This window comes from Tenrec ecaudatus, chromosome 2 (assembly GCF_050624435.1).
Source record: "Tenrec ecaudatus isolate mTenEca1 chromosome 2, mTenEca1.hap1, whole genome shotgun sequence".
NCBI lineage: Eukaryota > Metazoa > Chordata > Mammalia > Afrosoricida > Tenrecidae > Tenrec > Tenrec ecaudatus.
This window is the reverse complement of record NC_134531.1, coordinates 262,537,499-262,564,655: the sequence shown is the minus strand read 5'-3', so window position 1 is coordinate 262,564,655 and position 27,157 is coordinate 262,537,499. Positions and strand designations below refer to the sequence as shown.

General features: G+C 39.8%; 1 protein-coding gene across 1 annotated transcript in view; it reads right to left on the bottom strand.

Annotated features, from left to right (window-relative positions):
* VGLL3 (vestigial like family member 3) overlaps positions 1–27,157 on the bottom strand; it is a 61,606-nt gene that overhangs the window by 11,526 nt on the left and 22,923 nt on the right. Inside the window, exon 3 of the mRNA XM_075542451.1 lies at positions 18,009–18,539. Coding sequence (XP_075398566.1) covers positions 18,009–18,539 — 531 coding nt within the window. The remainder of the gene's footprint in view (positions 1–18,008; positions 18,540–27,157) is intronic.

Below are 27,157 nucleotides of genomic sequence, written 5' to 3'. Positions count from 1 at the left end.
TGTGGAGCTGCTAACTTGAAGGCCCGCGGCTAGAACCCGCCAGCTGCTGGAGGGCAGGAAGGAAAGGCTTTCTGCTCCCATAGAGTCAGACCCTCTGTGAGTCAGAACAGACTCAGTGGTAAGGAGTCTGGTTTTGAATCTGCTACTCCGGCATACATGGAGTTGTCAGGACCCAGAGTCTGCTCCAGGGCAGCGGGTTTGATTGTGAGACTCATATTTATTTTAAAACACACTTCCAAGTTCAAAGGAAGCATAGCAACTTGAAAACACCATTGGCCTTCGTGGTTCTTTAAGTAAGTTGAATATGCTTCCAATTAACTTTATTGCTGGAAATAAAAGAGGTAATATGGTAACTATAAAGTGTAAATATGCTGTTGATAAAAGTAAAGCATAGAGATATGATACTTAAAAATGTACTTTGTAACCTAAAAGTAAGGAACGTGCTTAAGTGAATTAATATACACTTTTCATGGATATTAAATGTTTCGAAATAATTTAGGATCACATGTGCTATCAGGCATTAAGAAGCTGGTGGCATAATCCCTAAATGTAAAGTGTATCTATTTTGAGTAGGCGGATTCACAGATGACATCTTTATTAAATTAGAAGTGAAGCGCTCAGAGTGGCGTCGTTGTTCTTTAACACTTCAGGGCTATTTGTGGCTCACGTGCTCAATTCAATGCAACCTTGGACTTCTTACCAGCTGCCTCCATGAGCATTGATTGGGGGTTCAAGTGAAATGCAATTCCTGACAACTTCTTCTACTTTCCATTTATCATTATGTTAAATGATAACGTTGCTGATCCAGTTCTGAGAATTTGTTTTCCGATGTTGAGATGGAATCGACGATGAAGACTGTGATACTGGATCTTCCTCGGTGCTTCCGGTTTTCTTCGCTTGACTTCTGCGTATTACGGGTTGTTAATGAGCCTTCCACAATCCTGCCGCCACATCCCTCTTTGTCTTCTCAAATTATTTACTCAGCAGAGAGACGGAATAAGTTTAGTTCAAGTACACAACCCTGACATTCAGCGTTACTGTTTTAAAATATTCCGTATCCCTTCGCACTTATTGAAACTCTGCCACTTGGTCTATGTGCAGGTTTTGCTTGAGCACAATGAAATATCCTGAAATCACTCTGCCTCACAGAGTTATCCAAAGTTTGCTATGATCCAAATAGTTGGATTCATTGGCATAGGCAATACAACACAAGTTAATATCCTTTTGGCATTCTCTGTTTCAAGTATACGCCGTCTGATGTCAGTGAGGATAGCCCTGTTCCTCATCCGGTTCTGAATCTAGCTTGAATTTTTGCAGCTCCGTGCTCATGGACTGCTACCACAGTTTCAACATTCGCTTTAGAAAACTGTACTTGCTTGTGATATTGATGAAAACCGTGCGCTAATTCCCTCATCCTATTGGGTCGCCTTGGTTTCTTCTGGGCAGATATGGATCGTGCTCAATGGGTTGGCCTTGTAGCTCAATTCCAAATAGCTTGGCACAGATAAGTGAGTGCCTCAAATGATGTGTAAGTTTGTGGAGACATTTCTGCGGGTGTCCTGTCAACTCTAGGAACCTGGCTTTCCCCCAATACCTTCAGAGCAGCTTGGATTTCTTCCTTTGATCCCGCCAATGTTGTTCACTATTTATAGTGTGTTGTAACATCTTCATTTCACAATGCTGCTACATTCACAATATTGTTTCCACAGTACGCCATAAGTTATCCAGTTCCCTATAAATGTACGTCACATGCAGACACACACACGTCCACACTGGTGTGAAGGGTAAGGCTGACTACCTAGGAATAGAATATTGAATCAAATAAAAGCATAAGCACCTTTAAATAATTGGCTAATTTCACTAAGAAAGCTTGTTCTGGTATAAGTATTCATAACACTTTATATAGATTATTATAATTAGAATTATTTCAATTATTTAGAATTATTTCAATTATTTTACTGGAGAACAGCAATACAGAACAGAGTTTTATGTGATGGTAAAATCTGCAGGTTTATTTTGGCCACTAGAAAAAAACAACACTACTTCCTCATTGTTTCACTGTTTTTAAAATATTAAATTAACACTTTTCTTAACTCTTACAAAAACTTTAACTGTCTGGTGACTTAACATAAGTACTTAAATGTTGGACGATAATTTTTTAAACTCATTTCCAATAACAAGATGCATTCTTTTCCGATAAAACCAATGATTAGATGTGTCATGACAATTGAGTCACAATGACCATCTTACCATAAAACCTTGGTGTACTAAAATAATTGCCTAAGCTACCTCGTCCAGCCAGTGCAAGCGCTGATTAGCAAAAGGAGATTTCCACGAGTATAGAGATGCTTTCTGGAGGTGCATTTAGAGTACACTTAACCTTTCCATACGGTATGGTATTACTGTCAGGAAGAATGAAGTGAAAACTGCCTGAACTTGTAAACATGTCTTTAAATTCAGATGAAACAGGGGTAGACATGAAAACCTACCCAACCTGACTTTCGGTTGTATGCGATCATTTACTCTGTTATTGTAAGGAGCCAGCACCTGCACACCCCAGGCAAACACTGCAGGTGACACGCGGTCCAGCACCCAGGTGTTTCCCGCTGTTCTTGTTTTCCCAGGCCCGAGCAGCTACCCAGCGTGGCCTGCCTGCTCTCCTAGAACCTTCACTGCTCCCAAACCCTCCTAATGAACAGCGTTCAGCCTCTGCCTTGTGGCAACATCCGCCCCTCCGACGCGTGCACATTAAAATGCCCGCTAGAAGGTAAATTGGCAAGCACTTTAAGCATCAGGATATTGAGTTACAAATCTAAACCAGCCCTTTTAAAACTGCACTTGTGGGCAAATATAAAATATAAATCACAGAGGTGGGCAGTTTCCCATCAGAGCAGCTATTTAATGTGCTCAAGATTTGAATGTCAAGGTGATAGATAATGTCTTAGGTGAGAAGAGCAGGGGGCCAGTGTACACAAACTGGAATTTCAACACTGCTTACCAATTCTGCGGCCTCAATTTCAAAAGCAGATATCAGGAAACTTTGAAGGAAGAATCAAAGAAGAAGGGAAAGGGGGCGTGGAGAAGAGTGAAAATGAATACCCTCTGTAAGTTCTTCTACAGACTTTCCTCAAGAACTAGAGAGGAGCAAGACAAAAACATTCTTGGATCACTTAATTGTAACTGAAACCACAAGTTGTGATACTCTCAAGAGATCCTAACTATCCCCACATCTGTTGGATAACAAACGCAGCCAAACATGCATCTTTAAAGAGCTTTCTAGGTTAGGCAGCGACAGCTTTACAATCGAGAAAATAGCAGGGCTTTGAATTGGTTTAAACAGGTTCAGCCATGGCTGATACATTGAAACCAAACAGACTGAAATTTGTAAAATGTGGGTGGACCAGCATGATAACCAGAATGGGGGAAACTGTGGGCCAAAGTTCTAGAATGGGAGATGCAGAAGTCTCACACGCAGCCTGCCGGGGAGACTGGTTTATTGTCCAGATAGCAACCTGGCTGGCTGTCATCTTGAGCAGAGCATTGCTTCCCCAACGCTGCCAGTGAAGAGTTTTGATTGCTACGAGGGAGAATTTTCGAGGAGGGAGATTACATTTCTATCAGAGTGTCTACCTATAAACTTTTGTCTTCCGGTTATCTCTCAGGAAAACACACACGTTTTACAAATTCTGGAATGGGTCCATTCCAGACCTCTTCCAAAGCCTGAAACAATCCATAGTCCAATCATAGGAAGAACGAATCTGTCATTTCTGGCTTACTCATAAGACATATTCTAGTCCAACACGAACACAGAAAACAACACCTGCGAGTATGAGTGATTGACTACTGTTAGATTTTGATAATCTCTTTAAAACTGAAATATATACTAATTGATTTTCATGATCACTTGGCTTAAATAATCTCTGCACTAAAGCAAAGCATATTGGAAATATTCAGTAACAGTGAGACAGAGCAACCACAATGAATCCCGTGTTGCCATCTGTGGTGTTTACCTCACTTGCAAGTGGCATGAGGACACCTCAGTCTTGGGTCCTTTTCAGCACAGGCCCTTCAATATTAAAAACAAAACAAACTCACCATCACTGTGTCCATTTGGACTCAAACAGACCTTGCAGAAGAGAAGGAGCCCCTTTGGGTTTGTCACACGGATCACTTTAAGGGAGTTGAGAACCTCATCTTTCTTCCAACAAAAGCAGACCTAAAGAGGGCTCCAGGGATCATGAAGATCTGGGGGTTGAGTTAGTTAGTTTATTGTGCCAACCTGGCCGATAAACACATGTGGGGTTAATTGAAGGGCGGAGGGATAAATGGCTTCATAAGCCTCACCTTTCTAGCTCTCGGGTCTCTTGTTTTGTGATGGTCGGACCAGGGTGCAGCTGCCTTAGCCAGTTCCCTGCTTCACCTGGCAAGGCTGACTTCCTGCAAGACATGCCCGAGGAGAAGCCACATGAATCTACCCTGATGTAGCCCTGGGTGCTGGAGCAGCCGTGTGGAGACACCTGCCGGGGCTGAGATGTTTACATGTTCACTGACTCAGCTTTCCTCCTGCAGTCGGTATCATTGCATCTGTTTTGTGAGATGGAGGAGGACTTTGTGGGTTGGTGTTAGACCTATGGCTTAAATGTTGGACTTGTGGGCTTGGGCAGCACTGGGTTGGGATGTTTTCTTGATGCGCACTTAACCTTTATATAAAACTCTCTCTTATACATGAGCGTCTGTGGATTTGTTTCTCTAAAGTGTCCAGACTAGCACAGGGTTTCCTGCTACTTTTCCAGCAAAGTAGTCTTTCCGTTTTATTACCAAACAGTATTAATTACTAATTTATGGCCATAAAACAATTAGAAAAATAACCTGCAAACATCAGGCTTTAGATCATTAGTTTGTTTCCAGGTTATTTGGGGGCATCTTTTTGCCAAAGGATCCAAAGCACGCTGAACAGAGATAACTATTTAGGACACCTTTTATTGTTAAAAAAAATAGAACAATCTAAGACGAGGTTGCAGCCTGAAGGGGAAGAAAAATCTAAAATCTACAAATCCCATCACACATGTAGAATTTTTACATCTAATATTTGTAGCCTATTGAAAGCTAAAATTATCTGGGGCCACTTTTGGGAGCAGATGTCTGCTTGCTTTTTTCTCATCTGTTCCCCTCTGACACACCCTGTGGGTGCGATGGGAAATAAGCAAACATTACTGAAAAGATCCTTGGCTTTCCCCTCCAGAGTCACGCCAGACTGGCCTCGGTGGCCTTTTCATTCTCGGCACCTTTTGTGAGGATGTGGCCCAACTGCAAGAAGTCCACCGCTCCTGACCACAGAGAGCCCAGGACAACTTCCTAGGTAAAAATCAAACACTGAAGGTATTTCCTAACCTTTCTGGCAGTTTCCAAGAAAATAATTCAGAAGGTAAGAGAGACTACACAATTGGTATAGTAAACAATGGAATCTCTTCCACAAAATTAATACTGGAATGAAAATATGATGTTTTTAGTTTAGAGCTTTTAAATCTAATCATGCATTGATTGATTGGTATGAATATAATCATATGTATGCTTCAAATTATAGATTCTGCATATAATTTTTCCTTTTGATCTATATGAAAAATAGTGTAGAAATTCTGTAAGTACATGTCTTGGATTGTGCTTATTTTTTTAGTTATTTCTCATTCCACAAGGCAGAGCATTCTACAAGGGGGACGACATGCAAAGTCTCTCAAGGCGTCCATTCTAGTCATGCTTCAAATTCTTACCACTTTATCTGTTTTTCTCACATTGTATGTCCACTCGATCCAAAGGCACCCAATTGCCATTATATGATAATCACTAGCAAAACAGCCCTATCACGAAATCTATTTATACAGCTTGAACATATACATATACTATATTATACGAAACCTCAGGAGCAGAAGAGAAACAATCTAGACCTAGTTATAAAAGAGACTGAAACAAAGTTTGCATTTCAATTACGTGTGCTACCTGAGACCGCCATGGTGAAGTGCTGGGCGGTTTGAGGGGCGACTTCAGATCCGACCAGTCTATTGAGAGCTGCAGTTCTGGGCCCTGTGGCACTGTTTGCAAAGCGCTCCCATGGCGTCGGGCCTTGGGGAGCTCCCTGTTGTGTCAGAGCGCATAGTGGAACTTTTGCTTTGCATTTAAAGAAGGGAAACTGAGAAGATAATACAGCCAGTACATGGTGGCAAGTTTCCAAAAGTCTGTTTTGTAGTCCTCTCCTTTTGCCTTACGCAGTCCCTTCTATCCCTGCAGGTTTCATCTATCACCCATTGCTCCAAGTTGACGCCATTTCCCGGACACGTGGCGTGTGTCGGGGTACGAGTGTGTTTCATGGGGTTTCCAGTAGCTGCAGGCGTATGAGAGTCAGTTGTCAGCTTGTCCTTCCACAGTGTGGATGGTTCAGTCTGCACCACCAACTTTTTAATTAGTTGTTGGGTGTCAAGAGTTTGTACCACCTGGTTCCCTAGATTGAATATTTCTCTGAGCCTCTAAATGAGTCGAGGGGAAAATAACTAATAAAATCTCTCTTTCTCCTTACTGTTTTTTCCTCTCTTGCACACATTTTGTGTGTGAGACATGCAGACAGACGCATGTACTATTATTTTCTTCTTACAGACTCCTCCTCTCCTTCAATTCATATTAAGGTGTCTCAATTCCTAAAGTAATTTCTAGGGCGACAAACCAGTTTTCCCTGCATTCCTTAAGTTATATGTATTTTCACTCAAAATATAGATGCACATGTGTAGAATTTTGGCCCTCACTTTTTAGGAAACTGTGTGTGTATGATTTAAAACTTTTCTGTTGTTTTTTTTTCCCCCACATGAAACAAAAGTCATCCCTGCTCAAGGAGCTGTCACTTGATCCCAGTACTTTGCTAATGGGAGCACTCTCACTATTTATATTCTCGGATAGAATTTTGGTGAGTCTAATTAGATGGATAGACTACATTTCTAGTTCGCATTGTAGAGGGGATTTACAGGAATGAGAATGTTGGCCAAAGTTTATGAGTATTTTATTTTTAATATATTAACAGTTTATTCTTTAATAAGGCTACAATTTACACAATTTATGCCAGCACTCTGTAAGACTAGCATTTTCCCTTACCCAAGATGCCTTAGTTGCAGTTGTTGGTTTCCATGGAGACACTTCAACTCATGGCAGCCGCATGGGTGCAGTGTAGCAGTTCCGTAGAGTTTTCAAGGCTGTGGCTTCAGAAGTAGATTGCCAGGCCTCTCTCCTGAGGTGCTTCTGGGTAGGTGTGAACTACAGCTAGTAACCCAAGTGCATAGCTAAATTTGTGCTTAAATTTGTACACCCACACAATCATTTGCATTTCTGTCCAAAGGCATTCTACTACGTTCATAGTTCTCTCGGGAGCCTCATGCACCCAGCGTACCTGTCAGGTGAGAGGACAATCTTGAGTGTGATCCATAAGGCAGAGTTCTTTGTGGGACTCTGTGACATCATGGCACTATTCTAGGAAACTGGGTGGGGCAGAGGGCATGGGCCCAATCTCCTCGTGGCTCTGGGACAATGGGAGCATTCCATTCATGTCTTGCAGGATCCACACATGGATACAGGGAGCTGACGGTGGTGCTCTGAGACGCACCTCTCCCCTCTCATTCATCTCCAGTTACTCTTCACATAGCTCTCTCTCTGGCGGGGATCTCCTGGTCTTTCACATAAGTCTCAGGATTGTTTGATCTCCTTCTGGTTATTAAATTGTCATTGTAAGCAGGTGCCCTATGCAACTAAGGTCACATTAGAGTTAGCAATATGTGTTAATATTTCTTTCATTTTTTAACCCAGTATAAAATAATCTTAAGAATTAACCTCCAAAGCATAATTTTTTGCAGAAAGTGTGAAGCAATCAAGTGTTGACTATCGGACTATTGTCACCAAATAATAAATAAATAAACATAAAACGTAAGTCCATGAGAAGTATGTTTTTTAGTTCACAAATGTTCTGCCGAGTATCTTTAGTCCTTTAAAAAATCTGAATCTATTGCTTTTAAGACTTAAGTTTAACCACCTGTGACCTCAAGGTAGGAATCCAGAAAGTTATCAATCTGTATTAAATGGCACAACTACAATGCAAAGAAATCATATTTTCCAAAAGATGACTTCTAAATAAAAATGCCATTACACCTGTCTATTCTGCCAGGATCAAATGATTACAAATAAGTTTTATGTATATTCTAATTTTCATTTTTAAAATCACATTTTCTTGAGTGTTTATGGAAATTATTAATTTGGTCGGGAACAACTTCAGGGCACACCTAGGTTTCTTTAGTTTGTGTTCAGTTGTGTAACACCTATTGCCAGTAGCCCTGGAAGAGCAATGGTTTAGGCACTGAACTACTAACTTTAAGGCAGGGATGGGAATCCACCAAAAGCTTCATGTGAGAAAAAAAAGATGGACTGTCTTCTCCTGTAAATATTTAGACTTGGAAATTCCAAGGAATTCTACTCTGTTCTACAGGGGTGCTATCAGTCAGAATTGCCCCAAGGCAATGAATTTGGTCTCTAATTACATGCTCCTGAGAGGAGGTGAGCTGAAAGGGAGGAAATTTCCATTATATCCAAAATCTGTTACTTTAGTGCCCTTTCTTATCGAGGCTGAAAAATTATTTAGTGCCTTACCACTTCAATATAAATCATACTAGCTTGTTAGTAATTATTCCTTATCAAATTTACTACATTTCCCTTTCATTGAAAAACCTGAAATTGAAGCATTATAAAGCCAAGTCAATATAAGAAGGTATTGGGTCAATGACTCTTGATTTAAGTATTTTTACTATACTGTGATACGTATAGAAAAAATTACTTCCAATAAGTTGTTAGAAATAAAATTTATATTTAATCCCCTTGAGAACAGTAATAAAATATTTTAATGACCTTACTCTAAAACACTAATGTAATCACAACTATTTTGCCCACGTTGGTTAGCACCTAAAAAGGCTTGTGTTGTGATACAGAAAGAGGTCACATAAATGGTTAGAAAAGCAAAGGGCTACCTGATATTCCATTCTATTTCATGGAGAGAAATTACCCCTCCATTGCATGCCATAATACATTGATTCTTTTTTACTTTACTCTCCCCCCCCCCAATAGCACTGTCAGGTAAATGTTGGACTTCTAATCGCAGGGTCAGTGGTTCAAACACACTAGCTGTTCCATGGGAGGAGGAAGAGACCACTCACATAAGAGACCTGTAATCTCGGAAACTCCATCTAGGCCTGCTAGGAGCTGGAAATGATTGAATGGCCATGGGTTTGGTTCTTGATAAAAAGGTATTAACGTTTTTGCTAATTGTTTATGCTATCGTAAAATAGTCTCATAATATTGAACAAGAATGACACTATGATATTCATCAATGAAGTAGCTGAATCAGAACCTCAATCAAATGGAACATGATTAATTTTGACCAATAATATTCACAGCTTAAAATCACAGTAAAAATACTTTTTTTCATTTTAGAATTATGTACTTTTCACTAACTGCTCAAATAAGAGATTTATATTAAACAAGAATATAAACATATATACTTGTATGTATGTGTGTCCATATAGATATATAGTTTATAAACATATGTGTGTTTATATATACATAATACAGCCTTAGTACCACCAATAAAATATAATTTTATATTAATATAAATATATATTTAATTGGCTGTACTAAGCCTAATAGTATCTCCTATTAATATCAATCCAGAAACTCAGAATATGACTGTTTTATAAATAGTAACTAGGCAAAAATAACTAGTTAAGATGATGTCATAGTAAATTAGAGTGAAGCCAAAATCCAAGAAGTAGCTCCGTTATAAGAAGGGCTTGTGATCACACAAAGTCAGAGGCACACACAGAAGAAGCAGGCCATGGGAATTCATGGGCTGAGAATGAAGTGATGTAGCTACCCACCAAGGAATGCCAAGGATTACCAGCAATGACAGAAACTGACAAGTGCCATTGGTATGTAAGTTTTTTTAGAAATAACTCAGAGCTTGTTCCTTATGACCTGAGAGAATATTGAACCATAGTCTCCTACATTCACGAAAATGCTGTAACCTGCATCTAGCAAATTATTTGTGTATCTGGTAGAAAATTTAGTTTGTTTGTTTTTCTGTCTGGTAAGAAAAAATAGATTTATACATTTTTATTTATAAATAACTTTGCTATCTGAAAATATTTTGCCAATGAACTATCATCTGAATACTGTTTAATATCTGGATATAATTAAAGTCTGAGGCAGGTTCAAATGATTCATCCCCAAATCCACTATTAAATCCACTATTAAGTAGCTACATGTGCAATGTTAAATTCTAATACATTATATTTTAAAATAGCAGAAGACAAAAGAACATTACTCCATGTTATTTTCCTTTTAGCTGTAGATTCCTTGTGCTATGGTTCAGGTTTATTTTTCTCTCTCTTTTTTAAAAAAAATAGGCTACCTCATTGCTCGTGGTATAGTCTCAAAAAAACACTTGTGTCTGTTTTGGTTAAGTTTTTCAAACATTTCTAAAAAACAAAATCATGCTTTATAGTTTAAAATAGCATGAGAAATAGTAGGAAAAATAAATCTATGGATTTTCAAGTGAAAGCAATCTCAAGCTGAAAGAATGTTTTGTTTTCCTAGAAGTTATACCACAAAGCACAACTCCTTTTCTTTTCAAGAACATTTTAAATATAGTGCATGTTATAAACAAAGTCAACTGTGCATATCAGTGGAACAACTCTCTTAATTAATCTTTACTTGAAAAATTAATCCAAAATGGTTTTGATGTATAACATTATAGGTATGACATTAGGTAAACGCAGCAATCTGACAAAATAACAATGACAAGCAGTTCAGGGAAATACGTTGCATGGTTTTGATTACTAAAAGCGATTAGAACAGTTTATTTAATGTCATAAATGAAAATCAGGGAATAAGGAGGAGCCAATTCGGCCATTTACAGGATGCATGTTTAGTAATATATTACATCACAATCAGAAACACACAGTTGCTCATGTAGGGCTCCTGATAGACGAAGAAAACTAAGACGATACTCTGCGCTAGTTGGGGGTCCATTCTCTGTGCCCTGCGACCTCTTTCTTCATCTTTTTCAACAGAGCATTTTTTATCTTGAGCTTCACATCTTCATAATTTGTATGACTTTCTAACAGTGTAATGTAAAGTGAAAAATTCCACATAGCAATGGATATTTGTGTGTGTGTGTGTGTGTGTGTGTGTGTCTCCACTGCTGGGGCTGTTTTTGTGCACTCAGGCACCCTGTGGGGGTTGGCTTCTTGATTTGGAGATTTAGGATTTTTTGTTTCTTGGTATTACTCAACCCACTTTGTTGACCTAATAAAATATTTAGTGTTTCCGTTCTATCTCCTTGTTTCTCGGGTAGCTCCTCGGGTCTCAAGAGCTTGCAAATGGCTGTACAAGGAACGATTAAACTCTCTTCACCTTAAGCAGCGGAAGATGGGGCAGGTCAGGAATAGAAGGATGATATGAATATGACCAATTGCCGCCATGAGCTAATTCCTCCTTCTCCATGAGAGCAGAACAAATGGATGGGGCCCACTTCCAGTACTCAACATTTTGGTAATAGAATCCACCGAAGAATCCTAATAAAAACAGGGGAAATCTAGAACAGATTTCAAATATTCATATATTCTAATCTTTCTGGAGTCATGAAGACTGAATGAAACCCCAAAATGATTGCTATGAAATAATCATTAAAACTCAAACCAAAATATCCCTTGAAGTACTCTATAAACCAGACAATACTTAAGTTTCACTAGGAAAAAAAATGCCTGCCTTGAGTGTTATATGGTCTTTTAAGAACTTCATATATATAGGAATCTAATTGACAGCAGAAATTCAAAAGAATAGACAGGAAACTTAGGTGGCAGTGAGTTTATGTTAATCAGGAAGGAACCACGCAGAGGAAGAAGGTGGGGGTGGGACACCACTCAGAGACTGTAACTACTGCCACCAAAGGACACCTGCATGAACTGCTGAACTGGCCCCATCTTGCTGCTTATATTCCCAACAAGGGCAGCAAAATAAATAATACTTTAGAAAAAGTGATACTGATAAATGCTGAAAGAATAACTTTCAACTAAATTAAATAGCGTTGTCCCAAGAGAATTCTATGAAAAGTTGGTAAGTATGCTTTTAAAAATCAGTCTGTAAATCATCTATCAAAAAATCAGCATGTTTTTATGTCAATGTATATAAAAGCATATTATACCATAAAGTGAATGTGATCTCCAAGAGAGGAACAGCGTATGCTATATGTTTTCAAATTCATTTCACCATAGACCTTTCCTTTATGTTAACTTGGTCACTTATTTTCATTCAACAAGTCTACCAGTAAATGAATAGATAAACAAACTGGATTTCATATACCAAAACACATTAAAAAAAACAACCAAAGTGTCAGAAAAGCTAACAACAAAATCAAAATAAAATAGAAATAAGCTCCAGATGGATATAAAACAGAAAATCTTAAAAAGTATAATAAATTGAAAATGGGTCAAAGGGAAATCAGATAGTAAGATGTTAGATTTTTAATGTAGTTATGTCTGTCATAATCCACTTCCCTAAGGAGTATTCTGGCTATATATCTGACAAGACAGATTTGTTTGTTCTTGTGGCAACCCATGCATTTAAAACATTCCTCAACAACACCACAACTCAAATGCACTAATGCTTCTGCGGTGTTCCTTATCCAATGTACAACTTTAACTTGCACACGAGGCAACTGAGAGCGCCCCAGCTGGGGCCAGGAAGACCTGAGTTCTCAAAGTAACATCTGTACTTTGGGATACACGGTTTAATGTCTTGACTGTCGCTTCTATGAACTTTGACTGTAGAGCCAAGAAAAATCACATCCTCACCCGCTTTGAGCATTTCTCCCTTTATCACGAGGTTTCCGACTGGTTGGTCCAATTGTGAGGACTTGGGTTTTCATGACATTGAATGTTAATCCATTTTAAATACTGAAATCCTCGCTTTGAAGTGCTTCAAATCCTCCTCACTTTCACTAAACAAGGTTCTGTCACCTGTGTACAAGTTGGCCATAAGCCTCCTGCCCATCCCCATGCCTGGTTCTTCTTTGCATAGTCCAGTTCTCAGTGTATTTTCTCAGCATACAGAATGAATAAATATGGTGAGGCGATACGACCCTCACATATTTTTCCTGATTTTTAACTATACACCATGATTTTGTTCTGTCTGAAAGTCTGCCCCTTGATTCATGTCCAGGTTCCATAAATCCCCATTCTTCTCAATGAAACCATAGTTTGTTATGGTTCATGCAGTTGAATACCTTTGCATAGTCAAACACAAATATTCTCTGCTTTCAGCCAAGATATATCTTTTATGATTTTTTATATTAGGTAATCTGAATAGGAAAATTCACAGAGACAGAAAGTGTGTTAGTGACTGACAGAGATTAGAGAGTAGGCAACAGAGAATAATAGGTAACTGGTATCGATTTCTGTTGGGATGATGGAAATAATTTGGAAATAAATAGTAGTAATGTTTGTACAACATTATTAATATGCTAAGCAAGACAGTAAATTGTACACATCCAAAACTGTCAAGTTTATTTTATGGATTATATAGCTCATTGATTTTAATGTATCAAATCTCCCCTGTTGCTTATTTCGAAACAGCTCATAGGCTAAGACGGGGCGGGGGGGGTGAATGGGGCTTTCTGAGCCATAACAAGCCTCAGAAATCACAGGGGCCGCTCCACCCTGTCCAACAGGCTCCCTGGGAGTAGACATGAATCCAGTGGCAATGAGTGTGGTCATTTGGTTTGGTGAGCTAAGAATGGTGTTTGCAGTTTTAATGGTTGACAAACAAAGTTTTTAAATAATATGCAGAGCATATATAATATAAAACCAATAAAGGGCTGCTCAAACACAGCCATATCTTTTTCTTTAACTCGTGTTTAACCTTCTCCCTTTAACATAAGGATTATGACGACTGCAGTCTGGCCTCCAAATCTAAGATATTTTTCTCCTGTAACAAAAGCCTGCCAAAGAACAGTCTGCCATTCTTAAATTTTATTTTGGAACTAAACATTATAAACAGTAACCTTCAGAATTCCTACAAATTCCCTTAATATACTTAAATGGCTGTAAGATAAAAATGTGCCTAACATTACTTAGCCATTTTCCTACTTAAGAATATGTCATTTCTTCAGCTAAATTGCTTCAAAAATAGTTGAATTAGTGTATTTATCCTGTAAGTATGTGAAAATGACCAACATGCTGATGGGCCAGGTATTGAGATTCCAGAAGTTTTACTCATGTCTCATGTAAATGGAGGTTTACCTCTTGTTGGCTTGGTAGCTATGCAAAATTGATGCATTCTAAACTGAGACACTGTTCTGAGTGGCATGATTGTTTGGAGGGATCTTGGTCTTTGTCCTGTCACTCCTCCTGCCCCTTCTACCTTGGCCTAATAAAACAAGAACTTCATCCTCCGCAAAGCCGGTGGAAGAGTCCAGAGTACTTATGACTCTTCTCCTTCTTTGCCCATCTCAGGAGATGCTACTGGAGCTGCCAGAGCTGGTCCTCTTTGGTCACAAGACATCTATCCTCCCAGCTTTTGGCAACTCACATCACATAGGTGTTTTTCTTTAGGGTCATGGCCTTCAGATGAAGAAAGCTACCTTTCCCAAGAGTGTGCCCTCTTCCCAGAGGTAGCAACCACCTAAATAGTGTGCTAACGTAGAAACGGGAAAGCTCAACTTCTTTCAGACAAGTCATGAAGATCATTGTGAAGTGCCATTCCAGTTCCAGGACTCTCTGTAGAATCTACAAAAGCTTCTGTTTCAACTTTCCACTCCTCCTCCTACCCAATCTTCCTCTTCCAAAGATGATGTTCCAAGTATGCTTTGCAGAAAAACCTTGTCAAGCAGATTTGAGTCTCGAAGTCAGTTTCTAAGGGGGGTCACCTACCGCACCCCTCTCTCATTCCTTTACAAGAAAGGGGCATGCCATTTGATGTGAATCCAGAGTTCAGAGCACATGGGTCTCAGTCCCCTCTCCTCTCTTCTATGAACTAGCCATGATGGAAAGGAGTGTGCTCTCCTCCGGATCCTGTCCCCTACTGTGTACACACAACGGGCCATGCCTCAGATTATGACTTCAAGAGGGAAACTCGAATGGCCATTGTTTTTTTCACAGTATTGGAGGGTCTCATCTCTGGAACAAGAAGGATGTGAATATTTATATAAGAAACTTCTGTGAAACCCAGTTTTTCCTTTGGATTGGATCTCCTAGAATATGAATTCTAGCCAAAGCCCTCAAAAAATTCACTACTGTCGAGTCGATGCCAACTAATAGCAACCATATCAGGCCGGGTAGAACTTCCCTGGGAGTTTCTGAGACTGACTGTTCACAAGATTAGAAAGCTTCATCTTTCTTCCAAGAAATAGCTGGTGATTTTGAACTGCTGACCTTTCGGATTGCAGCCCAGTGAGTAACCACTATGCCATGGGAGCCCCACACAAAGCTCCTCAAATTCCAACTAGGGCACTAAAATTATGTTATGATCTCCAATTCTGCCTGATATGTGATTATACTAATGGTCTCCTCTTTATTTCCTTTATTCCCATGCCTTCGTTTTCTCAATTTCATTCAAACTCTTAGGATGGATCGAATAGTAAAAATGGTCCTAAACTCTTACTGGTATGAAGTAGCAGCATATGCATCCAGAGGAGAAATATGCATTCCCCATTTCTGACTTACACAGGAGATGTTCTTCCAGCAGGCTCCCAGAGAAGAGCAGTTCAAATCTCGGCTTTGGCATTTATCAATGTGATTTGGACAAGTAGATTTCAAATGAGGAATTAAGGTTTAGTAGACATATTTGTAAATTAATCTAAAAAGACCCATATCAGATTTGGTTTAAATATTGAAAGTGATAATAAACTGTCTCATCCAATGCCTTCTAATTGACACCAGGCACCATGAAAGCACTCGATGCCCAGTCCTGTACATCCCCATGATCAATTACGGATGGTGAGTTCGCCTGGGTTATTTTTTACTTACGTAAGCGTGCCTTACGGCTTTTCTTATGATTCATATTCTCAAAATTCTGTTGAAACGTTTTTTGTCTCATAGTAACACTTAGGCCTCCACTGATATTATAACTGCACAAGAGGTTCATTGACTAGGAATTAAAGTCATATCTTCTCTTCCCCTGGGAAACAGAAAGCCCTGCCATTGAACTACTGCTGCCCCTCAAAACCTCTTATACTGTTGAATAAATATTAATGCACAGCTTGCAAGTATCAAAAAATGATTGTATGATACATGCAAATGGACCTTCTTTAGGGTTCTAGGGGATCAAAAAGCAAAACAAGATTAAAAACAAAAAAAACAATAAAAAGATGCCTTTATTGACCACTTCCAAAAGAAGTGGGATGCATTTTCAATATCATGGACTATTTCAAGCTGAATTTCTGAACAACGAATCCATGAGTTAGGGTAACACATACACTAGAGGTACAACCTAGGTAAACTTTGACAGAGAATTGGAGAACAACTACAAATCCCCTCTTAGGACCTAGAATGCAGAGCAGAGCAGTCCCCACCAGCTCAGAGAATGGCACTCTGTGCAACAAGTGCCATGGAGGGGGATCAGGAAGCACTTCTGAAATCGTCCTGCTCGTGGAAACAAAGAATTGGGACTCCACTTGAGATCTGGCACATAGTCTCAGTTGATTTGGCCTTGCCTTGATTCTGCTACTATTTGTCAAATGACAAATGTGAGGGCTAGTCCCATCTGTCTGTCCTACAATAGGATTCACCCAGATTCTCCATGTGTTATTTGGAAAAGCAACTTGGACCCAGAGGCTCACCATTAAGTTGAATTTGGTGAAGTGAGGCAATGGCAAACACTGAAAACCCCACACAGAACAGTTAGCCAATGGAACATTACCCCGCTCACGCAAAACAAATGCAACTGGATGTTGAAGCAATTACACTTCTAGCACATTCTCTACTATGAACTAGCAGTCAGGTTAGAGATTCTCAACACCACAGAAAAGCTACTGAAAATAATATTTTCTTGAAATTTGTAGAGGGCAAGTTCTAGAATCCCACACAGAACCTGAGATTGGAGGTGAGCGACTCTAGAAGAGAGACTGTTGGGGGGTGTAAGTATTCCCTCCATCTATTTATTTTATTTTATTTTTTAGCTTCTGATTCCTGTAATTTTATGAACAAGCTCAGTTTAAAAAACAAACAAACATGTAACACCATGATTTTCCGAAGTAGTGAATGCCAGGGAGGTAAAGGCTCTATGTATATTTCCTGACTATAAACGCTGTAGTCGTTCGTGTAGGTGACAGTATTTGAATCAGAGAGAGGGAAAGTCAGAGAAGTTGAAAGAGAGAAACTGTAAAGAGTAAACAGAGAGGGAATAAGAGGAATTGGACAAGGCCATCCATTCTTTCAAATTATGCTTTAATTTATTTTTCTAAATTCTTTTTCAAAAGAATGGACAAAGGACTACAGGGTAGAAAGTTCATTTTGTAGAAATCAGTAAGACATCATAAAAACAAGCGAAAGAAAAATAGTTGAAACAATTATTTCTGAATTTGATTACGTAGGATACACAGGATAGTATTGAACACAGAGACAGGGAGAAATATATTAGGCGTGGTGAACTCTGAGAAGGTATCAGAGATGCCAATTCAAGGGAAGTATTCTCCTAAGAGACGGGAGAAAGGTTCTGAGATGACTCTGACGCTTTAGTTGATAAGTTAGTCATACCAGTTTCTGCAGGAATGCAGAAGTTATTGCGAAACGGTTAAAGCGTGTATTGACAAAGCACAACGTGACATATATTTTTAAAAATATATTTTGAAACATTTAAAATGCCTCTCACTCATAAAAAAAAATCCCCAACATTCTATATTCTATTCCTTTACAGAGAAGAAGAGTCCCGCTTACCTGTGTCAAACCCCACAGGCGGCACTATGTCCACGGTCCCGTGCAAGGCGCCGGCCCACGCTGAGGTAGCAGTGGTGACTGGAGACGGGTCTGTCTTCGTGATGTCACACTGGGGCGCAGGAATCCTGGCTGCACGCACGGACGGCATTAACAGAGGCCCATAGGACGGGTCCAGGGTGGAGCCAGCCGAAGGGTGGTGGTGGTGGTGGTGGTGGTGCCGGTGGTGCATGTGGGCATGGGGGTGGTGGTGTCGCATGTACACATCATGCATATGGCTGTAGGATGGGCTCACCTGAGATGCCAAAGGATAGTGCCAGGACTCTGAAACAGGAGGGTGAGGGGTTGGGCTAGTCTGATGCAGGCCATGTCCTGGCCAGGGGCTGGGATCTCCTGCAGTAAAGGTGCCAGGGGGTGCAGTGACCGGAAAGTCAGGATGAACTCCCCCCAAACAGGGTGCAGGTGGGGGCTGGTAAGAGCCGGTCCAAAAAGAAGCTGGAAAACTACTCCGCTGGCTTGAGAGAGCTGAGCTATCTATGAAGACAAGAAGGAAAAATAGAGAGAGATAGATACAGATTTATTTACATAAGATTCAATTCTAGGATAGACTTGCCTCTACATGTCCAAAATTATCTCAAAGCAGGCTAACTTGTATTTACTTTTTTCTTTTTACGCACAGAGATGAATCGATATCAGCTAAGCCTCTGGACTCTAAATGACATGAAGGGCCTCAAAATGACATGAAGAATTCGAGGTGGTAACAGCACGGTCCTCTCCATTTGCTTGGTCTTCACGGTCAATGTGAAGCTCTGAAAGTCCTGGATTCACAAGTTTTTAACTTCCTCCTTGGTATCTTACGGAGGTACTTTAAACCGTAGGAAAGGCTGAAAATGATGATGCATAAAGTACGTATGTATAAAATATATATAAATATTTCATTTGAATTGTGATGCTGGAGATGAATGGTGACAGTATCATGGACTGCTAAAAGGACTAACTGATCTTTGTTGGAAGAAGTTAGGCCAGAGTATGTGTTGGGGGCAAGGAAGGCAAGACTTCACCTGGTATACTTTGGGCATATTGTCAGGCGAGGGCCATCATGCTTGCCAAAGCGGAAGCACAGTGAAAACGAGGAAGACCCTCGAGGACATGAATTGACACAGGCCTGCATCAATGGGCTTGGGCACAGGCGCAATTGTGAGCATGGCTCAGGACCGTGCACTGTTTCCCTCTGTGGTGCAACAGGTTGCAAAGGGTTGGAGCTGATTCGATGGCACCTAAGAACAACAACATATATGTACACATGTGCACGTAGATGTATATACACATAGCATTTTCTACCAACTTCTTTAAAATACTAATAGAATTTTCACTCAAACGGAACACTTTTATGCAGAAGATACCAAAGACATAATGAGGACAATTATACTCACCAACACAACACTAATTTTGCATCAATACTCCAAGTAGTATTTTTGTTTTTGAGATTTAATTGTCCAGAGAGTGTCCAGACTAAGAATGATAAATTCAATAACCTTCAATAAGCACTAATCCAATGTTCCCCACTAGGTCAACAGTTCTCCATCAGTGATCTCAAAGAGTACTCACTTTAACCCCTGAAAGAGTTCATGGTATCATCCTCATTTTATACATGAAGAAACGGAAGCCGTGAAGAAGTCCAAGGTCGCCTGGGTAGCAAGCAAGTGAGAGACCAGGTAGCTGTCTTCAACGGCTAGCACTCTTTGTACATGTGCCACAAGAGGGCACACTTGGAGCTAGAAGCTGCACGTCTAGAATGGGATGCTTTTATGGGAGTAAGTATAGGAGATTCAAGCAGTAGCACTACCTTAGAGCAAGTGAAGTGGGGGAGGGGTGTCAAGCACTTAGAGATGCGGAATGGAGAGAAAGGGCTCTCCCAAACTCCACATCACCTCAATTTCTCCGCTCCATCATCATTACCCATTAATCAAGTCCAAACGTGTTGCCATGGAGTTAATGCTGAGTCATCGTGAGTCCCTGTGGCTCTCTGAGGCTGGAACTGTTCATGGACATAGAAAGCACGGTCTTTCTCCCATGGAGCCGCTGGTGCTTTGGGACGACGGTCCATGCAGATCACAGCCCGACGTGTACCACCACCCCAGCAGGGTTCCTAAAGTACGAGCTAGCATGGTCGAATAGAAGGTCCATGGGTGCCCAGACTGACATCATTTTGTACACCATCTGATGGAGACTGCTAAGTACACAGATGTTTATACGTGGCATGGGACAAATTTTCACAAGGGGAAGAAAAGATACAGGCCAGCAAACCAACCTAACCCAGTGATTGTAAGTAAAAGCTGAGAGCATAAGAGATGGATACCCTGGGAAGAGACCGGGACGTGTACTTTGACAGTGAAATCACGGGGGAAAGGGAATCAATCATAAAAGGCAAACAACAAAATAAAACAAAACATACAGCATCTGAGGAACATAAAACCAGTGGGCAGAAAGTCACACACAATACGAGTGCAGTAGCAGCAGTACCCGGGTGAAGGTGGCCTTGCTAGTGATGACTAAGGGATGTGACCCAGGTGAATCCCAGGGGGCTTTTGAGGGTTTTCACCTAGGGAAGAGCACAGTCTGATGTGTGTTTAGAATATCCAGCAGCTTTAGGGATAGTCTCTTGTCCACAACGGGGTAGACTTGAATGAGCCCGGGGCTCGCAGTCTACAGAACTTGGCTCTCTGGCTAACTCTTGCCCTTCTTCATTGTGTGACCTGGATTGGCTGTTCAACTAATGAATCAGCCAGTTGAACTAACTCCAGCGATCTTCCAGCACCATTCATCATTCTGTGAAATGATGCATGGGTTATTTCAATTTATAGGTAGCAGATAAAGTGACTCAAGCATTAATCGTGAACGTACCATGAGATAATATTTTCACAGTGGGTCATACATAGAAAAGAGTCTTGCCAGATCCTTTAATTGAATGAAAAATATTCTAAGAAGTACTCTGAACTACAAGTATTTTTTAAAGTCTGACGTACCCCATGTTCTCACTTTGTAAACTTCAAGGACATGGTTTTTCTGCCTCGGGAAAAGCTTATGTAACTCAAGTCAACCTCCCTATGTGGTTTGAGCAGCATCATTGACCTCCAACTGTGGTGTTTCAACATATTCTTTCCCTAGCGTGCCTGGAGGCTGTGGCACTCCTAAACTCTCACACTTTCTCCCCAGTCAGTCCTCTACCAGAGTCGTCGTCATTCGCCCCATTCATTCTGTGGACGAACGGCTATTCAAGTCTCTCTTTCCCACTATCACCATGGATTTATATCCCCCCCCCCCCCCCGTGGAAACCTAGGAAATGAGGTTCTTCTAGAGGCATAGGACGGGCACGCTGATTGTTTTTTGAGTCTCCAAACAATCTCTGCAAACTTCTAATTCAATGACGGTTTTGTCGCAATCAGCAGCTATCAGAAAATGACATTTAAAGTTATTGACATTATTTTTCTAACAATTGTCTTTTTTAAACACACGAGAATGGCTTGCTAAGGAGAAGAAGGGCAATACTATATACTATGAGAAAAAACCAATTTAATTTAAATAATGGCCATTAGCAGAGTATTTCTCTCACTCTCATATCAAAAGTTGTCTGTTTAAAGTGTAACCCCCTACAAGAGTTGATCGAGGGTCCTTATATTGCAAATTATAGCTTTGTAATCACCAAACTGCCACTTTGCTTTCGCTGCCCTACTTAAGGCCGAACCTTTCAGTCTGCTCATAACTGACTCTGCGTGGGACTGGGATCAAATTTATGCAAAATGATGACCGCCACCTAACCTACAAGTATCGCCTTTTTAACCGAGTACCTCCATTAAAGTGTTAAATATATGTATCATTTCTCCTTTTCTCCTCTCATTGTATTCTTTGTATAAATGTTTAAATAATTTAATATGCCTGCAGAAAGGTGAATTCTTTACCATGATATCATTGTGCAATTTATGAACTACTGCATTGTGTGACTGAATGGACTATCACTGAAAGTGGGAATCCATTTTTAAAAATGCCCTCCATAAAAATGGAACAAAACTTTAAAATGCAACAAGGAAATTAGAAGCAACTTCAGATTCTCCCAGTCAGCCAGCATATTAAATTTGCATACAATTCTATGTAGCCTTTTGCAAAAAAAAAAACCTGTGGCAATTTAAAAGTAAGTGAAACAATATTGAAGAGAAATTATGTTTATGAATAAGTCAAAGTTAAGTATATTAAAATTAAAATGGGAAATAATACTGTGCAGCATCTCTAAGTCAAAGTGTTTCCCAGAATGTGCAACACCATCCTTGAGAAAGGGCTGGACTGATGCAGGGGGGATTCGCACGCAGATGACTGTACCCTACTCTGCATTCTGGGCTATGGAATAAAAGTTTTAAAACATTTTTCAGTCATAGTAAGACGAGTTGTATCTTCACCACAGAATGCAGAAGAGCATTCTCTTCTCCTCATTCTTAGCTCCCCATTTCTCCCATCCCCTAGGCAATTGTCAATCCAATTACTGTCTCCAGAGATTCACCTATTGTGGACACAGAAAATCATATAAAACATAAACAGCACACAAATATAAAACCAAAAATTACTAGACAAAACATAAAAACCTCAATGGAAAAGAGAACAGAAAATGTTAAAACTTGTAATTTTAAAATTGATCAAAAGGGGAATCAAATGATAACGTTACATTTTAACCTAAATACATCTGCCATCATCAACTTTACAGTGCTCTCTGTCTGGATCCATGGCTATTCATAACGGTCACCTGTGGCTAGAGGGGATTCACCAGAGACTTAATCCATGGGGGAACCATATAAATGGATTGGGGGCTTCCGTTGTCATACACAGCCTTCTCTTATAATCCTCTCATTCACATTTGAATTGTAGTATTTACAGTCCTTGGCTCATGTAGGCTGGTGGGCTTCTTCCATGTGGATTCAGTTGAACGGCAAAACGTTCCGTGGCACTCATTCACCAAGCAGAATGATGGCATACCAAAGCAAGGAGGGCATCCAAATGCCACATTATGCTAGTCCAGTAGCACCATTCAGTGGGCATTGACAAAGAGGAGGTCCAAACCAAAGTCCAATGACCCCAATTCTATACCCTGGGGATAGAAGTCATCTGTTTCTTCTCATGATAGGGCTTTTCAGCCTCAAGTCTAAGGGAGTACACTGGTTCCTTAATTCTGTTACGGGTAAGTTGGAGGTAAAGCCCAGTTCACTTAGTGGGGTTTCCACATCAAGTCCATCTGGAGTGGCCTATGGAGGATGGTTTTTCCCTCGAAAAGTCAGAGTCTCAAGACCCAGGAGTTCATATCACAGGGCCTGAGTTACCCTGCACTGGATAGAAACTTGGTAGAACACGTTCACTTAGGAACAGAGGAGGAGGGGTCTTTGCCCCTTGGGTTCTATATAAGTATTGTCAAGCACCTTTCCTGTCCTTCCCAGTGAAAGGCAGTTCCACCCAGTTTACCCACCAACAGAAGTGAAATAACCTTCTTTGAGACATACATACTTCCTTCCGCCCATCCTGACTTGAATTTCCAGTAAGATTTGCGTACTATTGTTGTACGTTGATTTGGAGTGATTGTTGATTTGGGGGGACCTTAGCACCACGTCGTATCAGCAACTGAATGGTGTTTTCCCTCTCCCTACACCTTGAGAAACTCTCCCAAGTTGAGGTGAGTCTCCTCTGCTGAATTGTTTTAAGGTATATAAAAGGGGTAATATATTGAGGATGGACCCAAGGCAGGCTCTCTACTTCTTTGCTTAGGAGACCAGATTAGAAGAGTATATCACCTTGGAGCAGAAGCCTGTCTGCACATTGGTTGTTACACCTATAGTAGTAGACTAATACAATATTGGTCCTTTTGTGATCAACTAACTTCACTTGGCATGTTTTTCAGGTCCATCCATGTCACGAGAAGTTTCATGGTTTTATCACTGTCGACATTTGGAGTGTTTCCAGCTTTTTTGCTTTTATGAACTATCTGAACTGGACCTTAATTGTCCTTATAACTCTGGGGTTTACAATGAGATCTTTAATCCAACTTGAGTCCCCTTTTGCATGGGGTAAGGGATGGCTTCTATTTCATCCTTCTGCAGATGGAGATCCATTTGCTGAAGAGTATGTCCCTTTCCCATTTAATGTTATTTGGTCCCTTGTCAAAAACCAGTTGCCTGTAGGTGGATACTTTAATTTCTGTTTTTCTCTCTCGTGTTCTATTGGACCGTGTATCTGTCAGTGTACTGGCACCAGGCTGTTTTGAGTTCTGTGGCTGCCATACAACATTTTTTTTAATTGGCAGTAATTTTATTTTCCTGAAAAAGGGGCGGTGGTAGGCCAAATAAGTTTGCAAACCTTGCTCTAAATTAACCCTGAGAATCTTCCTATGAGGCACTGAATAATGATTGGGAATACTCATTTTGAAAGCTAACAATTAATCTTTGTAATATCTATAAAACCAGTCTACTCAGTCCTTATAATTAACTATTCTTGCTTTAGCTTAGTTCCCACTCAATTATTCAAAATCCTGGGAATATATATTGGGTCAAATATAAAATAAGTTGTATTCCTATATTTTCTGTCATTAAGGAATTCTGCATATTCATCAAAGATTGCCCTCCTGTAATTTTGTGCAGATATGTTAAAAATGGGGGTGGTGGCTTTAAAATGGGTGTTGAGAGGTGATGTCCGAAGTCCATCCTCCTTGGAGGCTGTAAAATGAGGTAAGTCAGGCCGCACTTTCCTCTCACGTGCTTGGCCTAAACTTGCTTGCTGTGATCATCTCTGTGTCACCTAGAGATTCAGCTCAGCTCCCTTCGTCTCAACACGAGTCATTTCAGGATCCACATGCTTCTTTCCCTTCTCTCTTTTGGCTGTTTATCATTAGTATTCATGTTAGAAATCTTTTCTATGTAAATCAATCATTAAGAAATATGGATTTGCCTTGGAATTGCAAGAAGAAACAAAAAAAGTAATGTCCATAAATTTAGTACTTTTTGAAAAGTCAGTAATAGATGTTACTTTTGAGCCACTTAAGTATTATTTTGTCCACTTCTCACACACACAAATAGTTCCTTTAAACATACACACACATATAAAAGGCCATGGCCATTGAGTCAGTGCTGACTCAGTGATCCACTGTGGGTTTCCAAGATTCCTTAACGGAGTTGAAAGCCTAATCATTCTCCTACACACAAGGTATTCCCATGGAAATACAAGCATTAATTTCCAATACATAAGCAGATATGATAGATGGGTGATAGATTAGATAGATGACAGATAAATAGATACTAGATAGATATACATATATACATGAAGAGACTTCAAATATTTAGCAAAGCAACTAAAAATAATGGAATTGTCCCATGACCCTTTTGAAGACCCTTTTGTTTGTGAGTATGCGTGTGTGCGTGTGTGAATGTGTTTTAAGATCTGCTTGTATTGCAGTGGGAATAAGAGGACAGTCAGGTGCGTTAGGTTTTCTCAGTTGAGAAACCCCTTTGAATCCTTGAGAACATAAGCCAACAGTGGGACGAGAGAAAATTGATGGGCCATTGTACAAAATAAAGTACAAGTATTTCTTGTCATAAATTGTTGACTTCAAAGCACTCAAAGCCTACATAGACCATTCCTAGTGCCATAAAGGAAAGTACGCATATAAATAAGATCATTTGTTTATATACTAACATTTGCCCAGAAACTTAAAGTAGAAATGCATGTTATAATCAAACATAATTCATTTCAAATTCTTGTTAGCATGAAGGCACTGTAAAAATTTCAAAGCCTGTTAAACTCTTTTCTTGAATGTAGTGGGTATCAATTTTCCTGTATCAATTTTTATTGTCACTGTCATTAACATTATCAACAGGCTTGACTGCTTCTTTTGTCTAAGATAATGTGTGGTGTGCCAGGAAATATCCGTTTTATAATATAGTGCTTCCACTTAAATAACCAAGGTGGCTTTGCTGAGTCAACTGATGGTAAACATAAGAAAGAGAAAAGGCATTCGATTTCATTGAGCCCTGTGTCAAGTCCTAAATACCTTACGCACACCACACCTGTGCTTCACCTGCTATCTCTCCTTAGCTGGCACTGTGCACTTACAAGTATTGGAAAGAATCTACTGTACAATTATTTTGCACATTTATGTTGTATGTGTTCATCTGGAAGTAAGGAATGCCAAGGAGCTATGAGAGAGCATGTCTAGTTATTGTGGCTATGTGACCACTTGCCTGGGCCAGGATTCTCATTGGTTTTGAAGTTATATAGTGAAGCAATGTCGCAATCGTATAGTAAAATTTGGCCTGTATATAGAGATGTAATTTTGAGTCTGTGTAATGATGCAATTTGGCATGTAAGTAATAATGTATCCATCCTCCATTTTACAAAATGTTAATTTTTGCATAATGACTTTATGCTTGGAAGCTGATCACCCTGATAAGTGAGTACTGGGTGTATCAAAAAAGCCATAAAAAGCTCCAAGAGAAGTGTGAACTCAGATAGATTTTCAATGATTGACACAAAGTCTCACTGTACCCAAAAATGACAACGCACAGACTGGAACCAAAGATGATCAGCCCATTTCCAAGCCCAGATCCTTTTTTCAATCGATATTAAATCTTCCTTAGCCCCCTTCATTAGACATGTGAATTTTATTATATTTTATTACTTTAAAATAGTTTACCTCTTTGCTATGGTCTGGTGCCTCTTTCAATCTGACACAAGTGTTATCGTGTTACTTTAAAACACAACACTTAATTGGAGACAACAATAGCAAAGTAGTTTTCATAAACGATGAATAAATACTATATTTAAATCAGGGAAATTTACAGGGGAAAAATTAACAATGCCTTAATTAAGTAAGAAAAATACACCCAAGTCTGGTACCACCTACTGCCCCCGATGTCGCTAAGGGGGGTTGTTGTTGTTTTCTAGTCCTCGTTGCATGTTTCAAACGAATTTCATAAATTTAATCATTTCATCAATATTCTATATTTCACATTTAGAAATGCATTGTCCTAAGTATCACGAGAAAGGATCGGCGTTAACTAAGTATGATACAGATGCAGACATAGCCAAGAGAGAAAAGAGCATTTGAAGAGCATCATTTCTTTTTC